The 18,270-nt window shown below is 40.3% G+C and overlaps 2 protein-coding genes across 2 annotated transcripts in view; both read left to right on the forward strand.

The window, feature by feature from the left end:
- LOC114643593 (asialoglycoprotein receptor 2-like) overlaps positions 1-4,431 on the forward strand; it is a 53,698-nt gene extending 49,267 nt beyond the window's left edge. Inside the window, exon 9 of the mRNA XM_051927586.1 lies at positions 4,016-4,431. Within this exon, the coding sequence (XP_051783546.1) occupies positions 4,016-4,205 (190 nt within the window). The 3' untranslated portion in view covers positions 4,206-4,431. The remainder of the gene's footprint in view (positions 1-4,015) is intronic.
- Positions 4,432-17,005: 12,574 nt separating this feature from the next.
- LOC127527757 (asialoglycoprotein receptor 1-like) overlaps positions 17,006-18,270 on the forward strand; it is a 70,055-nt gene continuing 68,790 nt past the window's right edge. Inside the window, exon 1 of the mRNA XM_051927580.1 lies at positions 17,006-17,316. Within this exon, the coding sequence (XP_051783540.1) occupies positions 17,238-17,316 (79 nt within the window). The 5' untranslated portion in view covers positions 17,006-17,237. The remainder of the gene's footprint in view (positions 17,317-18,270) is intronic.

Here is an 18,270-nt window from a genome sequence, read left to right on the forward strand (position 1 = left end):
CTTTATACTTTAACCAGCTCGAGTAAATGTTTGCTAAACCACTGCCTTTCTTAACTTGGCGATCCGCATGAGCAAAGCTGTAATTTGGAGGCGCAGATTCGATTAAAACAGCTGCGCCATCAGAGCTAATCCACGTTTCACTTGGATTAATTTTCCTATTATTAATAAGATCATTGAGGCAAAACATCTTCTTGGTTAATGCTCTAACATTTAATAAAGCCATATTTAGTGTTTCAGATGAGCGGAACTGAATTGTATGTGTGTTATGGGTATTCGAGATAGAAATTAAGTTATTTTTATTAGCGCCGCTCTGTGCATATTTTTCATTTAATCTATAATCTGTTTTTATAGTTTTAATGCATTGTTCATTGTAATTAAATTATTCATATTTATGTCTCACTGCCTAGTTTTTTTTACATGCATTGAGGTTAGTTATTAGAGTATTAATGCAGTGCACTTTTGAGGAAGATTTTGTTACCAAATTATCACATCCTAGCAAAGCATTATGGAAAGGGTTAGGAGTAAAAATGGAGAGTCAAGAGAGATGAATTACCTTAGCAATGTTTTTGGAGAGGACCCATGCGCTGAAGCTATTTGGGTGCAGACCATCCCGCTTGAATAAACAGGCCTCTCCCAGAAGAGGTCCCAGTTGTCTACAAACCCGATATTTCGACTCTCGCAGAAGCCTTTCAGCCAGATGTTTAACGCCAGCAGACGACTATAATACTCGTTCGATCTTCTAACGAGAGGTAGGGGACCCAAGATGAAGATTCTTGCAGCCAGGTTCCTCTCCTTCGTGGCTTTAATTAGTGCTGTGAAGTCTGACCTTGAGAATCTCTGACTGTCGGTATCTCACGTCATTTACCATGGCATGTATCACAATGGATCCCACTACCCTGTTCTTGTGCCTCTCGAATACTGTCGGCGCCCGTCTCATAACATTTCGGACACAAGCACCGGAAAAACAAGAGAGAAAAGATTTCTGATTAGGGCAAGAGATATTTAGATTTTGTACAATTGAATCTCCAATCACAAATACATCACCCAGGGTTGAAGGCAAACTGGGGGCGCGGAGAGGGTTGAACGGGTTCTAAGTGGAGATGCTTGCCTGTGCCAATGAAGGTGTTCTAGCCTTAAATCCCTGCCTGCATAGCTGAAACAGGCCAAGTTCTTCATTGTTGACGAGGCGCAGGGGTAAAGCTCACTTGGCCTTGAAAGTGAGCGGCACAGCGTGGAGTCGATGTTACTGAACCACGATTTGCTGTAACGATTTCAGATGTCAGGGAGGATTTTTCCAGCAGACAAGCCTCCAAATCCCTCAGGTGCCTCCATCTAGACAGGAGTTTCTGGATCTGGATGTTGACAGCCTGGAGTTATCTCACCGTTAGCCATTGTCTGCTTTCGTTTCATGCCCTAGGAAAGAATGAGAGATAGAGAAGATAGAAAGGTGTGCAAGGCCTTCAAAGTGACCATAAAGCGGGCCAGGACTTTCACTAATCTGACAAAAAGAGGCTCACCTTAAATCAGCCACCCTCCCTACTGCTACCAGGAGGCTACACCCTGAAGGGGCTCCCAAAATGGGAGGCTCACTTTGAAAGTTCAGAAAGACATTTAAAGTCCCAAAATAAATATTCCTTACAAAGGAGATAAAATTGGATTGTTAAGACAACTTCAAACTGTAAGATTTAATTATAAAAAAAATAAAGAAATAACAAACATACTCGAAACAGCAAAAAAAGATTTCCCTGAACTGCAATTGTAAGTGAACAAGTCCCAAAAACATAATCTGAGACTGAAATCTAAAAAACAGGGCAAAATGATCACAAAACCAAGAAAATCCAATCAAGACAAATATCAGTTGTAAAATCCATCACAAACTTGATAATTCATTGTTGAAATTCTCGCACTGGCTTGATATATAGCCCAAGGAAAATCCCAACAACAATGATGTTAGGGTGGCCCTGCCTCTTGGTGCTTTGCTCAACAAAGCACATGGAACTTTAGAACATTTAAAGAGACACTACATAAATGTCGGTCAGTCATTTTCCAACCCACTATATCCTAACAAAGGGTCACGGGGGTCTGCTGGAGTCAATCCCAGCCAACACAGGAACAAACCCTGGGCAGGGCACCAGCCCACTGCAGGGCACAAGCACACCAAGCACACACTAGGGACAATTTAGGATCACCAATGCACCTAACCTGCATGTCTTTGGACTGTGGGAGCAAGCCCACACAGACACGGGGAGAACATGCAAACTCCACGCAGGGAAGACCCAGGAAGTGAACCTGGGTCTCCTTACTGTGAGGCAGCAGCGCTACCACTGCTCCACCATGCCACCCATTAATGTTAAATCGTAAACAAAGATAACAGAAACTACATAAAAATATAAAAAATAACAACGAACGTAAAGGTAACCCCTATATTTCTGACCCTCTCAGTAAAGGAGCCACAGAGCACTGAAAGTTCACTTCTCTGCCTCGGCAGGTCATGTTCATTTGATTTGCAGGTGATATCACTAAAAAAGTGACTTTGTTTGATTCCAGGCAACACCTTGTGAGTTTCTGTGCAAAACAGACAGGTGAGTGTGTTTTGAGGATAATTAGTACACGTCTGAGGAGAAAACCCAGTTCCTTATCTGTCACGTGTGTTTAGATATTTCCATAAAAGAAGGTTCTTATTATTTATATTCTAAAGTGAGTGAGGCAGAGTAAGCTTCTTACGGAAAAATGTAAAGAGTAGTCAGGACCAGGCTGGGATTGTTAACAAAGGACTGTATATAATAATCCAGTCAAAAAGGCTTGAAGATATTTACTGTAAGGTTGAAAAGAAGTTTAAATAAAAAATAAGAAATTGGCCAAAAGGTTTTAATTTATTTAACAGTTGGTGCAGATGGTTTCTGGCTTTCCAAGTCTCTCTTTTAAAGATATCCAACATGACCGCTTGACTGTTCCCTGAGATGTCACATGCCATGCTTGTTTTAAACACTTTGTACTCAGAAAGGGTTCGAGTAGCAAAAAAAGCAGGTTAATATCTAAGTAATAGAGAGTAGATGGTGGTCAGATTCATGAGATAGTCTGACCGAAATGACTGTCAAAACGTGAAACACCACAATAGAATCAAAAGCTTGAAGTTTGTTGCCTAGGCTCTAATATTAACTTGTTTAAAAGACCTCAACTATCTCTTAACAGAATTGTTTGCTTTTATTATGGATCCAAAAGCTTAGATTTTAAAAGCTCTGTGCTGCCATCTTATGTAGGCTGGGAATGATTGCACAATTATTCTAACGACTAGCAAAAAGCAGACTAAAAATAAAATTTCTGAGACTTTGCAAAACATTTCACAAAATGGTATTGCCAAATTATAAACAATGCAAACAACCACAAAAACAAATGTATATGGTATGAAAAATTAAACAACCTGCAACCCAGGATACCAAAGCCCAAATCTGTTACATTGAAGTATGGACTTAATAGGTCAGGGCATTTTGTGTGCCACAAAAATGAAATGTCCTTGTAAAGCTGGATATGCAGCAATTGTGTTTCTTTCTGTTTTTTGGTTTTTATTTGAAACTAGCCAGATTACCTATAACAGAATCAATTTAAAAATATTTTATTGTCTCTTTCCTTACGTGTGTCTCCCGCTCACACTTCCTCTTTTGATCGCATCACTAATGCAAAACTGACCAATCAGATTAGATTGACACACAGAGAGACCATAGCATTTTATTATATAGTTGATTGCCATACTAAGATCACTGATGCTATGATCATGTAAAACACATTAATTACACACATGCACACACTCCAGCAGTGGGAATTACACTCAGAGCTTCTCCTGCCTTCTGCAGAACTTGACATGACTGAAATCACATTACACATCTTAGTTCATGTCATTTCTTTTGTGTATCTAAGATACCCACAGTGTCTTATATCACTTGTGTGTTCTATAAAGCTGACCCAACTCTAGTGTGCAAGTGCCAGTGCATGACTGACAGCTCCTCTTCTCTTGCAGGTTCTGGGGCCAAAGGGATAATCAAAACGATCATGGATATGAGCCGGACAACTTTAAGGGAGACCATAAAGAAGGAGAGAATTGCATACACCTAAACAAAAACACACTATTTAATGGATGGTATGATGCATGGTGTGGTGAAATCAAACAAAGGATCTGTGAAGCAGCAGCTGCCCTTATTCACATCTAATATCTAATTCATAAGTCACTGGTTATACTGGGAGTTTCTGAAATGATAATCTGCAGTCAGACTGAGAATGAGAAATTTGACACTCTTGATAGCAGAAGACAGCTGAATTCAACCACCAGGGGCTCTTAAACAAATTCAAAATGATCTTGAAGGACTTATGATAGCATGAGACCTCTCATGGAAGCCCTCTACACCCAGAAATAGCCACAAAGAGGTAAAAGGATGCCAAAAATATAGAGCCTTTAATAAGCAAAAGTACTAAATGAAGAAAACAAAGAATAAAATGGAAAGAAGAAAAACAAAACCCTACTAACCTCTCTGTGCATTATGCAAAACCATTTTTACTTCTTATGAATATCTGTAACAAGTGTGTGTGTGTGTGTGTGTGCCATTTATTGTGTTATAATGGTATTCCTGAAAGCTTAATATAATAAGTAGAGTTGGGATATCTTTAAATAATATTTTTTTTACATTAGTATTCAAATTGCTTTGTTCTAGACAGGAATACTTTTCCCATGTCTCAGCCTGCAACTCCAGTGGAAGAATCCCAAAGTGTTCTGAGACTATGTGAAAAATGCCTAAACCCCCCATACTACCACTCTCAGGACATCATGAGTGTTTCCTTGGCTTTATTTAAATTTCTTTTATTGTGATGCACCCATCATGAAAGGTACCAACTTAACCTCTTAGGTTCTTTTCTTAATGGGGCATAGGAAGAAATATCAAAACCACCTATATTTCTGTTAGTGGTAACCTTTTACCTGTCTCACTGTCTATATTGTACCCCATGGGACCTCTAATGGCAGTAGGCTTGCTGAATGGGGCTGTCTTTTTCTTTCAAGCCTTCACATCAGCCAAGTTTAACACTAAAAGAGGCTGTCATAAAAGCATCCTCTGTGCCCTTAACAAACTTCAGCTAAACAAGGAGTGGAAAGCTGACATCCCTGCTCACTAGAAGCAATCAGACAAAGACATTGATTTAAGCTTTCACTTAAAAATTATGTCTATTTGCGTCAAAACCTATAGCAGCAAATATAAGCTGTTATACAACCTGGGTAGGTTCATGCAGTCCTCATTCAGTTTCAGAAGACAATTCCTAGATGGCTTCTTTACATTTAGTTGCAAATTATATCCTTAATCAGTGTTTAACAGAACGATTACTTACCAGAGTTAGAGCTCTTTTTCCAAGAGTCTATTAACTAAGTAACAACAGACAGAAAACTCTATGAATGTATCCATTTCGCCCGAGAGGAACGCTCCTTGCAAGTGTTCCTTTCTGGAACTGAAATTAGTTCTTTACAAACATGTGAGAAAAAACTGCAATTGAAAATGTCCATTTCAGTTGAAGTGAGAGAAATCGTTTTTTGTAAAAAGTGCAATTAAAGGCAGCCGTTCTACCCCCTTCTTGTCCAAAATAAGTACTTCATTTGTTTGTTTTCATCAAATTTAGCAGAGGGCAACATAATATTTTTTCACTTTCTCAAAGTACATTCTTACTTAATCATCATTATCACAAAGCTCAAGGTAACTTTTCCATGAGAGTCCAATTCTACTTGAATCTGCAAGAAGACTGGCTATTTAAAAACTGTCTTGTGTTACTTTCTAACAATGTAAAATCCTCTGAATCCTGCTTAACCTTTACCTTTGAGCTTTCCCAGAATACACTGCCCTCCTGTTGACAAAACTTTCAGTCATAAGACCTACTACTATAAATCTGTCAACTATAAATCTGAAAAGGTTAAAGTACAGTAATCCCTCCTCCATCGCGGGGGTTGCGTTCCAGAGCCACCCGCGAAATAGGAAAATCCGCAAAGTAGAAACCATATGTTTATATGGTTATTTTAAGAATGTCATGCTTGGGTCACAGAGTTGCGCAGAAACACAGGAGGTTGTAGAGAGACAGGAACGTTATTCAAACACTGCAAACAAACATTTGTCTCTTTTTCAAAAGTTTAAACTGTGCTCCATGACAAGACAGAGATGACAGTTCTGTCTCACAATTAAAAGAATGCAAACATATCTTCCTTTTCAAAGGAGTGCAAAGCAAGCAGTCAAAAAAAAAATCAATAGGGCTTTTTGGCTTTTAAGTATGCGAAGCACCGCCGGTACAAAGCTGTTGAAGGCGGCAGCTCACACCCCCTCTGTCAGGAGCAGGAAGAAAGAGGAAGAGAGAGAGAGAGAGAGAGAGATAGAGAGACAGATAAAAAAAATCAATACGTGCCCTTTGAGCTTTTAAGTATGCGAAGCTCCGTGCAGCATGTCCTTTCAGGAAGCAGCTGCACACAGCCCCCCTGCTCACACCCCCCTACGTCAGCGCAAGAGAGAGAGAGAGAGAGAAAGTAAGCTGGATAGCTTCTCAGCCATCTGCCAATAGCGTCCCTTGTATGAAATCAACTGGGCAAACCAACTGAGGAAGCATGCACCAGAAATTAAAAGACCTATTGTCCGCAGAAACCCACGAAGCAGCGAAAAATCCGCGATATATATTTAAATATGCTTACATATAAAATCCGCGATGGAGTGAAGCCGCGAAAGGCGAAGCGCGATATAGCGAGGGATCACTGTATCTCATATTTTGTTTATAATCTGTGTTTTATCTATTGTTCGGTGTCCTTGAGTGTTTAGAAAGGCGCCTACAAATGAATAAAATATATTATTATTATTATTATAGACCTCTCTTAGAGAGTGCCAATGAAACATGCTCCCTAGTTATCCCAAACACCTCTGTTCAGAGGAGCAGCTCTTATACATCATGGTCTTCCTGAAATTTTGAGTTGTTTTATATAATCCCTACCTGTTCTCCTAATGTTTTATGAATCCTTTGGTCTGACAACAGAATAATAATAATAATCATAATAATAATAATCTCTGTACATACATAAGAATATCGTGGGTTGAGACGTGATCATCTCGGAGAGACACTTTAACAAGATAAGGCAGTGAGACAAATGGACAGCTGCTGTACATGCTTTTAAATGATCGACGTGCAGCGCGACAAGCAGAACATGCAGCCTGGCAGCAGCAGCAGAAAGCCAGCAGCTGATCCATCCACATCTCCTTAGTGTGCGTTCAGCCACCCCTTTCACAATGCAAGCGGCAGGGATGTGAAATGGCAGGTGCTTAGCGCCCCCCTTGGTGGGCGAGCAATAATAATAATAACAAAACAACAGGTTCTGGACGTTGAACTGCTAAGATGGCATTAAAAACAAAGAGAGCAACAGATGATGATGAGGATGATGAATATTATTATCCATCCATCTAGTATCCAACCCGCTATATCCTAACTACAGGGTCACGGGATTGGGAGCCAACTCCAGTCAACACAGGGCGCAAGGCAGGAAACAAACCCCGGGCAGGGCACCAGCCCACCGCATGATTATTATTATGATTATTATTATTATTAAATTTCTGTGGTACTTCTTAAATGTATTTAATGATTTGATCCACCCTCTGAGAGAGGTGTTGCTGATGCCATGCTTTCTTTCCCCAGCTTCGTTTGTTACTTTTTAATATCTGGAGTATAGTAGACTACAGTCTAGGCTTCTGTCTTTCCAGACCATTCTTGGAGATAATTTTACTAACTGCTCTCATGTATTTTCCTCTATTAAATATACTAGTTCACTTAGATTAGTATTGCTTATATATAATAGCCTATGCGGCCAGTAGGGGCTGTAGTAGCACCCGAAACCCCAGACACAACTACCACAACACTAGTCCCGATAGAATACAAACATTTATTTTCACAAATACCTTTCAAAAGGCTTTTGAAAGTCACGAAAATAATTGTGTTCTTCACCTTCTCTTTTTCTCTCTCCTTCCACTCCTCAAGGTGAGCTTTGTCCTTCTTCCACCGGACGCCAACTTGCATGGATGAGGTTGAGTGGCTTCTTTTATCTCAAATCCAACAGTACTTTCAGTGCTAAGGCATAGCCCAATGGAAGTACTTATGGGTCAAATGGCTGTCCCATAAAGTAGGGATGATGGACCCCTACATCACCCCTGGAAACACCCGTGGAAGCCGAAAAGGCTGCCTTATGGGACTACTGTTCCCAGCATGCCTTGCAGGTGTCCACACAGGTAGCATCACCCAGGGAGGCTGCCACCTAGCATGTCGGGGGAGCAATGTAGCTCTTCCAGGTTGTCTCCACCTGTCCTTCCATCACACTGGTCTTCTGACTAGGTATTTTTGATCAGTCCAACCCTGCCGTGATGCCAATGTATCCAGTGCCACACTGGAATCTTTTGCCTGTCTCCTGGCTGAAGCAAGATGATCTTTGCCCACTTTCTTGTGCTTTTGAAGGGCTGGCCTTCTGTCCAGGTAAGAAACGTTGTAACATCCAGGCTGGGATGCCCACCCATGTGCGTCTTCTGTCATATCTGTTAAACTGACACTAATCAACCAAAAATCTGCTTTTGTAAAAGTATATGTCCAAAAAACTACATTTATCTAGACATACAGAATTTTCTACAATCAATTTGAGTTTCTTTTTGCCCTTTTAAATATAATGTATTGTAAAAAAAAAAACGTGCAGAAAAAAACATAAGCTTCGCCTGGAGAGTGGTGATGTGTTACAAGTGAATTAGCCCTTGTAAATTACACTTTCACAGTACTCTGTTCATGGGACAGAAGTAACCTTCTCAACCTTTTAAGATAACAAACAAACAAGAGAGCACTGGGACACTGAGCGGTGATCCCTGTACTGTATAAGTTTTGTGATACATTTTGACCAAGTATGTCAGAAGTCCTTCTACAAGATTGATGCCAAAATGGTGTTGGAGGTGTTTATACATCGGAGTGGGTTCAGCTGACCGAAAACCAGAAGTGACATTAGACTTCTTCATGCCGTTGATCTTCTGATGTGCAGACAAAGAGAGAGAAAGGATAGGCATTAGTTGACAGTGCCGGCCCTTGACTCATGGTGGAATTACCATTTGACAAGCCCTGAAGTTGTCTCTCAAGTGCTTGTGTGTGCCAACCGATAAATGGGAAGAAACCATAATGTATACTACATTACATTTCAAAACATCAGATACTGATCATAATACTGTAGTGCTGCACTACATGGATTCTTGTTCTTTGCATTACAATTTTGAGTAGTTGCTATCCTTATAAGGACTCTAGTAGTATTCATATATGACTTTGTGTGATATATTTATAGGCTCCCCTGCAGCTGAGTCTGAAGCTGCTCATTTGAATGACGGAATACCAGCTCATAGTGGTGGTGACTCAACCCCAGACACGTTCAACTTGAAGGCATTTTTACATAGCCCTCAATTAGCAGTAACCACCTCCTGCTCCTTCCAACAGCACACAAAGTAAATCTATTATTAATTTCAAACTTCTGTTAAAAAGACATCTTTTCAAGGAGTATTTGTCTTTTTCGTGTATGTAGTTTCTACTGTCTTGTTAATGTGTGTATTTAACTGTAAAGTGTCCTTGAGTGTATGAAAGGCGCTACATAAATAAAACATTATTATTATTATTAGATTGGGGAGCCAATTCAACCACCACTAATTTATAGCACCCAGCAGGATGATGCAACAGCAGCAATTTTTTCACCAGTATGCTCGATACACATGAGCTATTAGGTGGAGTTAACCAGTTAGATACAGGGAATGATTAGGGGGCCAGAATGACTAGGCTTTGGTGGGCAGTTTAGCCAGGACATTAGGCTACACCCTACTCTTTATGATTAATGTCCAAGGATCGTTTATAACCACAGAAAGCCAGGGCCTCAGTTTTACATCTCATCCAATGGACACCACCATTTTTACAGTACAGTATGCCCATCACTGCACTGGGATAGTGGCATCCACATTCACATCTCAGGGTAAGTGTCTCCTGCTGGCCTGACCAACACCTCTTCCAGCAGCAACCCTAACTTTTCCTCAATGGTCTCCCATCCAAGTAATGGCCGGGTCCAAACATGCTTAGCTTTGGGTGGACCTCTCAGCCTCTTCTGAAGTGCTTTGTCCATGTTGAAGCCCAGTGTGTGCCACTGTCATTCATTAAAATAAAATGCATAATAACTAACACAAACCTTGTCTCCATCTATACTTTACTGCTTAATATGGTCAAATATTTTTAAAATCTTGGCAGCTTACATGAGGTCTTCATCAGAGTGTTTACATCCCACTCTCCTGAATCATCAAAGAAGCCAACAAAACTCTCCTGAATTAAGCCGGTAGAATACATAAAACTCATTAAAATGGAATGCTGTACACAATAAGAAATGCCTGTTGTCTCATTTATATGCCAAAAAAGGATGTTTTGACCTCAGCCTTCATTTACTGCAGAACCGTAGCTTTATTAACAGCAGTAAAATTATTTTAAGTAGGTTTTGACAGTAACACAGATGATGAGTAAGTGAGCAGTCAAGATATGAGCAGACTTTTCAAGCCCATTACATAAATTCTCTGAAAATCTCCACTCTCATCATGTCCTTTAGACACTAACTCCTGGCAGCAAAGCAGTGACGCTGTATCTATCAGACACCTGACAACGGCCCTGTCTTTTCTCTCCATTTTATTGTGCTTTGCCAATTGACATTGGACACCCTGGATATGTGCCACTCTATACCCTGCCAAGTATTGTAGTGAACATGCACTTAAATCAGAGGTTCTTAACCTTTATTAAACCTTATTTGTGACCCACCTCCAGAAAACGCTGAAGTGAAATAAGATGAGCCTCTTTCTTGATTTCATAATAAATTTGGCTGGTGAGTGTGAAAAGAGGTCTGTGGAAAAACGTGGGTTTTACGAAGTAATTGAGAGTCCCAAGAATGTGCAGGATCCAGGCAGGTGCAGATTCACATGTGTGTGTGCATGTGCTGTTCCAGAGTGGATTGGTGTTCTTGGGTAATCACGTATTTCACATACAAATGTGAGTGGGTCAGTCAGGAACTCGGAGAAGCGGAAGGACAGCACCTACACCCAATTAGGGCTATAAAGGGAGCTTGCATGGCAGACAGTAGATAATAAAATAAAAGAGAATAAAACAGAGGGAGAAAAGAGGGATGCCAACATCAGGATTGGAAGACACCAGTGTATGCTAGAGAGGAGGCAGGCAACTGGGTAGAGATCCCCTGAATAGGAACTGTGGAAGCTGGCCCGGACACAGACAGGCAGACACCGTAGGTTCATCAACCAACACACGTTTATTTACATTTTCCTTATTTACAAGTGCACACACAACCCAGTGCCCTGCTTCCAGGGGTCTGGAAATCTCTGCTGATCCAGAACTGAATTCATTTTTATGACAGTCAGTCTACCCACAGAATTACAAAGTAATGGCAGCCGGGGATCTGACACAACTCTTCAGTAGTCAATGGGACTGTGTTCACCAGCCAATAGTGTAGAAGCTGCAGCATCAACAGTTTTGCCTGGTGCCCATTTAGGCACTGGATTTGGGGGTGGCTGGGCAACAGAGGCATGTTACGCTCCAGCATCTGGGAGATGGAGAGGTAGAGGAGGGCATAGAAGAGGAAGAGCTTCATGCTAACCGCCTCTGGATGAGAGCCTCTGCTCTTTGTTCTGCAGCTGGGGACTGACAGACAGTAAGACTGTGGGGCAAGGATCAGTGTTATTTACCTCAGGGGCCGGGGGGGTCTGTACCATCCAACATTGGCTACTACAGCTCTGGGAAGTCGTGCTGGCCTCGCAAAGCATCACAGGGTGCTGGGGCAAAAAAAGAAGTTTGTCTAAACTGGCTGCACAGGAGATTTTCAGGGAAACATTTGGTGAACAAGGTCACCACCAAACTAATCAAATACACCATGAAAAATACTTTGGTGAATTTCACCAATAAAACTATTACCGAGCAATGAACACTCCTAGTTTTGTTGTACTACTTAGAGTGTGAATGATCTTCTTCACAGAAATGCATTGAAACAGGGGGTCTCCATGTCACCTGTCTGCAGTAGTTAGGCAAGCTGCAGGTTCACTTCCATACCGGGAATTCTGCATGCAGTCCTCATGTTTAAGAAAAGAAGAAGAAAACAGAAAAGTGCCCCAGTGCAGTGACGCCCCTATTAAAAGCCATATTATATTTCCACATGGGACGGTAAACAGTAGTCTGCATAGCAAACCTTTATTTAATCTTATTTGTAACCCACCTCCAGAAAACGCTGAAGTGAAATAAGATGACCCTCTTTCTCAATTTCATAATAAATTTGGCTTCTTAGTGTGATAAGAGGTCCATGGAGAAGCGTGGGTTTTACTAAGTACTTGAGAGTCCCAAGAGTGTGCAGGATCTGGGTGGGTGCAAGTTCACACATGCTGTTCCAGAGAGGATTGGGGTTCTTGGCTGATTGCGCATTTCACATACAAATGTGAGTGAGTCAGTCAGGTGCTTGAAGAAGTGAAAGGACAGCACCTACAACCAGTTAGGGCTATAAAGGGAGCCTGCATGGCACAGAGGAGATAATAAAATAAAAGGAAAGACAAAGTGGGAGAAAAGAGGGATGCCGACATCAGGATGGTAAACAGTCGTCTACATAGCGTTAACAAGGAATAATGCTTAGAATGGCTTTTTCTCAGTTTCTTGCAATGAGAGAAAAATGCACATTGACCAATTAGATGAAAGGACAGGGGCTTGAGCCACTGTAGTCACCCTTTTATGTGCTTTCCTGAAAAGGACTGCGCACTTTTGCCACACTACTTACAATTTACATGCAGTTTTCAACAATATTTGCTTTTTAATGGCTCCCTAGAAAAGGCACAAAGAAGTTACTCTATCTTTTATCAGGGCTCAGATAAGATAAGCAGTACTACTCCACACCAGAAGGGGACATCGCCATAAGTAGTTTTTCCCCTTTTCTCCACAGTCCTGAATAAACTCTCAAAAAACTGACTAAGGTTAATTCCCTTGGTGTCCTGGAAGTTCCTCCTCACTCAGATAATATAAAACTGCCATGCACCAAAAGGTATTACAGGCCTGATTCTTAATGTAAACTGGTTGTGGCCATTGATCTCTGAGTTACTTTATTACTATGACTGCTTTTCTTTGTTTTTTTGTTCCATTAAATGGAGTTCATTTTCAGTGGTGCCCCAGCTCTTACCTTGTCTCATTCCCTAACATAAGCAATATATATGAGTCTAGCATTAGCCTGGAAAAAGATGGTGGTGGTGGTGCTGGTTATAAAGGTGATGAGCTGGAAGAGGCGGGTCCAGGAGAACTGGAAATGATGTCATATTCTCTACAGCGGGAAGGAGAGGAGAGGCATTATAAGTGACAATCCCTGAAATTGTCTCCCAGGCATGTGTGTGTGTGACAACATACAGTATATTGTAAAAGACAATGTTAAAGTTTTGGGGCACCTTGCGGTCAACCCTCTGTAATTGCACAGCTCAAAAAAAGCAAAAGAAATGTATGTAAATACGCAAACAAACCTGCCTAACAACAGCAGTGGAAGCACAACATCCACCTACTGACTTTTTGTCTAAATCAATAAATAAAGAAATGGAAACATGCCATGACAAAGTAACTGCTGCATTTTTATATGTTGTATATCCATAGAGCACAATTCTTATTTAAAGTGTATGGGCTGTTTTTATGTCATGCAAAAGTTAAAGTGGCAGAAAGATATCGTAGCAGACAGAGGCAGTTCTCAAATGTGTGGAGCCCAGTAGCTGCGGTGGTCACAGCGCTCATAACAACATTCAAATTAATTATTGATCTTCAGTTTCCTTGTGCTTTGAGCTCCTGAATGGATAACAGCAATTTTAGCTTTTCATTTTATTTCTTTGCATCAGGTCTTTTGTTCATATATTTTGCTCTCTCCCCGAAACCCTGACAGCAGTTTAAAATGCAATCTGGGGCGGCTACTTTTGGAAGAATCCCTGTGGGTGTAGCCTTTACAGCACAGGATTTTGCCGCTGTTCACTACACACTTTTAAACAGGTTTTCCCCAGCCGTGCATTCTCATTTGAGAATCATGTCTGGCCCCGGCAGAATGGCATTGTTGTAATGATACTTAGTCTGTCTTTTCGCCGAGAGCCACATGACAGAAACCACCCCTGGATGGGATGCCAGTCTATCAAAGGACACACACTCATATTCTCTCAAGTCCATCTTGTCTTGAGGATGTAGCAGGACATTTAAATAATTACACAACACCCAGGCAGGTAAACAATGTGAAATATCCACATGGGCACCTTACTCTCTATGATGTACTATATACACATAACAAAAAATGTGAACTTGTATTATCCTTGACCCTTTCGTTAATACAACCACTTAAACTAGTGCAGAGACTATCTGAGCAACATCAAGAAAAAGGAAAGAATTAACTGTGGATGGAGCACCACTCATGAACAGACCTGCACTCATTCATAACAGGTCAGATTAGCCAGTTAACTTACCATCATCTTTTGGAGGACAGGAACATGTGGTGAAAGCACCCAAAGGAGGCACAGCGGGATTTTGCCAACCCCAGCCAGATGGTAACTGGAGCGAACTTTAAATCTTCAAAGCCTGCAAAACTGCACTGTTAACCGCTATACTGTGCCATCACATCACCCATATTATTATTATTATTATTATTATTATTATTATTATTATTATTATTATTGATAATCCTACATTGATTGATTAAAGGCCAGAAGTCCCCAATGCCGTCATCATCAAGTTCTTCCATGTGAACCCTGAATACCATGAGGACTGATTGAGATCATTTATGTTAGGTAGAATGCCTAGAAGGGGCTGGGTGGTCTCGTGGCCTCAGAGCCCCTGCAGATTTTTTTTTCTCCAGCCATCTGGACATCGGACCTTACTTTTATTCTATGTTAATTAGTATTGCCTAATTTTATTTTTTATATTTTGTCTTTTTTCTCTTTCTTCATCCTGTAACGCACTTTGAGCTACATCATTTGTATGAAAATGTACAATAGAAATAAATATTGTTGTTGTTATTATTTCATATTTTAGTCGAACTTTGCCTAGAGGGAAAAACAGTGGCACGCTGTTAGTGCTGCTGCCTCGTAGTTTCTATACCTTGTCTTTCACTTTTTTGCCCAGTCACTAAAACTACAGTTTTATAATATTCTTACAATATTATCATGGGCTTTCACAAACTCTTCCATTTATGTGGACAATGGATGGCTCACACTGGAGTGTGTGTGTGTACGTGTGTGTGAGCGTGTGTGGGCGTGTGTGTGTGTGTGTGTGTGTGTGTGTGCGCGTGCGTGTGTGTGTGTGTGTGTGTGTGTGTGTGTGTGTGGCTGTACCCTCTAAAAGATGGCACTATGTGCAGCATTTGGTAATTCTTGTGTTTTGATGGACAATATCTAAACGATCAGTTAGGAAGAATCATGGATGATACTTTACATTTTACAGACATCCCAATAACAAGAGACTCAAAAATCATGCCAGAGTACATTTTACACAAAAATTAAGCAAATATTTTTCTTTGCTTTTCTAATTCCATGAAACTAGTTATAGTTACATTAACAGAGTCAAACATCACAGCTACTCAGGAGATATTTTAGCCTGCAGACTTAAACCAGAATGATTTTGAGAATTGTTTTTAAACTTTGAGAATAAAGATTGATCAGCTCGCACTAAGTCTCTCTGTCTTGCACTTAAAAGTTGTCTTCCTTCATGTTCTCGTCACACAATCTGTGGAGGATGAGGGCCCCGGTAGAGGAAGTCTAGCGTGCCTGCCTTCTTGACAGTTTTATTTGGAACTTCTCTGATTGCAACCAGCAGTCTGCTTCCTTTTAGTAAAGTGTTCTTCTGTAGGTGTTGACCATTTTAGAACACTTTGGTTAAGTTTATACTAAGGAGAAGGAAGTAAAAAAAATCACATTAGCAGCAAACATTCAGTCATAGGGAAGGTGAATGGGATGAGCTGCACAGCAGGTTTGTAACCTAAATTCTGTTTTACTGATTTTAGCTTCTTATGCATTTTTGTGACAAGTGGAATTTAAGTCATTCAAGGTATATAGGACATGGCTCACATGCAGCACTCCAGCTAGCTTCTCTCTAATTTTGGTTAGAAATTGATAAATTGTTTTTTTTCTTTGTTTTTTTAAAGTAATGTTGTTCTCGGGGTCAGTATTTGAAAGAAGGGTTTACTCAAGTACAAAGACTTTAGAGTGTGAGACACTTTTCCTTTTTTGACTCTTGCATTTTAGATCAGTGATAGATAGATAGATAGATAGATAGATAGATAGATAGATAGATAGATAGATAGATAGATAGATAGATAGATAGATAGATAGATAGATAGATAGATAGATAGATAGATAGATAGATAGATAGATAGATAGATAGATAGATAGATACTTTATTAATCCCAAGGGGAAATTCACATACTCCAGCAGCAGCATAGTGATAAAAAACAATATTAAATTAAAGAGTGATAAAAATGTAGGTAAAAACAGACAATAACTTTGTACAGTATAATGTTAACATTTACCCCCCCAGGTGGAACTGAAGAGTCGCATAGTATGGGGGAGGAACGATCTCCTTAGTCTGTCAGTGGAACAGGACAGTTACAGCAGTCTGTCTCTGAAGCTGCTCCTCTGTCTGGAGATGACAGTGTTTAGTGGATGCAGTGGATTCTCCATAATTGACAGGAGCCTGCTGAGCGCCAGTTGCTCTGCCACAGATGTCAAATTGTCCAGCTGACCTTCCTTCTGATTCAGACACTTGCAGTCAGTCTGCTCCTGTCTATATTCAGTCGTAATCTTGATTGTGTCTTCATCTCCCTGGATTTACTATACTTTGAAATTATTTTGTTGTTTTGAAGCCTGTAGAGAGCTGATTTGTCAAGGACACAGTAAAATAAGGGGCCTATTGGCTGCATGTAGTTATCAATTTGTTACACTTTTGTGTGCTTATTAAATTCTATCTAATAGACACATTGCTCGCCATCACATCCCTCACGTAGCCAGTGAGGTTACATAGTTTTAAGAATTTCATTGCCTTTCTGCCTTGTACTGAACTGTCACCAGTTTGTAGGTGCAAACCCCTCCATTGCCCACTTAAATCACCTCACCTCCCTCAGTCTTTGTAATTTTCTTGGCAGGATGGCTGACGAGGGTCTCTATACTACTGTGAACTTCAATCAAAAGAAAATGAAGGAGCTACAGAACAATCAACTAACAGGTCAGAAGCTACAGGCTTTGGAAGAAGTGCCTTTTATATGTCTTTTATAAGAATGTTTTTAAAAGGATATGAATGGTTGACTGCATCCATAAGCCTTTTAGATTGGAAAGCTCACTTATGTTAAAATGAAAGCAAATCCATCCAGCCATCCATCCATCCATTTTCCAGCCCACTATATCCTAACTACAGGGTCACGGGGTTCTGCTAGAGCCAATCCCAGCCAACAAAGGGTGCAAGGAAACAAACTGAAAGCAAATGTGAATTAATAAATTATATTAGCAGTTGATAAAAACTATCTTTTACATATCTATTTCACTAAGAGCAATTTAACACGCATCTTATCTATTGTTGGGCATTTTCTTTTAACACTAGAATTACCAGAGCCTACGAAAAAACTTGTAGATCCAGCCCACCTTAAATCCATTCACCTCTCCATCAGCGTCTTTTGTCCTGTAAATGTGCCAAAAAAGACAAGCAGCAAGCAGCCTGATATCCCATCCCCCACTGCTGCAAAACGTGCACAATGTTCTCCCAGCTCATGCCTTGATTGATTATCTGGGAGTGAAGTGCTGGAGTTTTAGATTGGAAATAATAGATTGTTATTTGGAACACATGCATTTCATATGTGTTCCGTTTCTGCAATAATCTGTGTAAACACATTGTTAAAACAGAAACGTTTTTCATATTTTAGTAGTAAATAACAAAATGTTGGCAATAAACTATATAATGTGTGAAGCCTGAAGTCCAAAGATCAAATAAACACTTTCACAAAAGGTTCAAGGACGGTACAACAGCTTCCGTGGCATAGTGGTAAGATTTGCTGACTTGCAATCAAGGTTCGATCCCGAGTGCCTCTTATATTTTCCATTTTCAGTAGTGAGCTGCTCCTATTGTTAATATTATACAGTACACACATACATTTGATCTGTGTCTGTAACAGATGCTGTACATTTA

The sequence above is a fragment of the Erpetoichthys calabaricus genome, chromosome 5 (genome assembly GCF_900747795.2).
Source record: "Erpetoichthys calabaricus chromosome 5, fErpCal1.3, whole genome shotgun sequence".
In the NCBI taxonomy this organism is placed as follows: domain Eukaryota; kingdom Metazoa; phylum Chordata; class Cladistia; order Polypteriformes; family Polypteridae; genus Erpetoichthys; species Erpetoichthys calabaricus.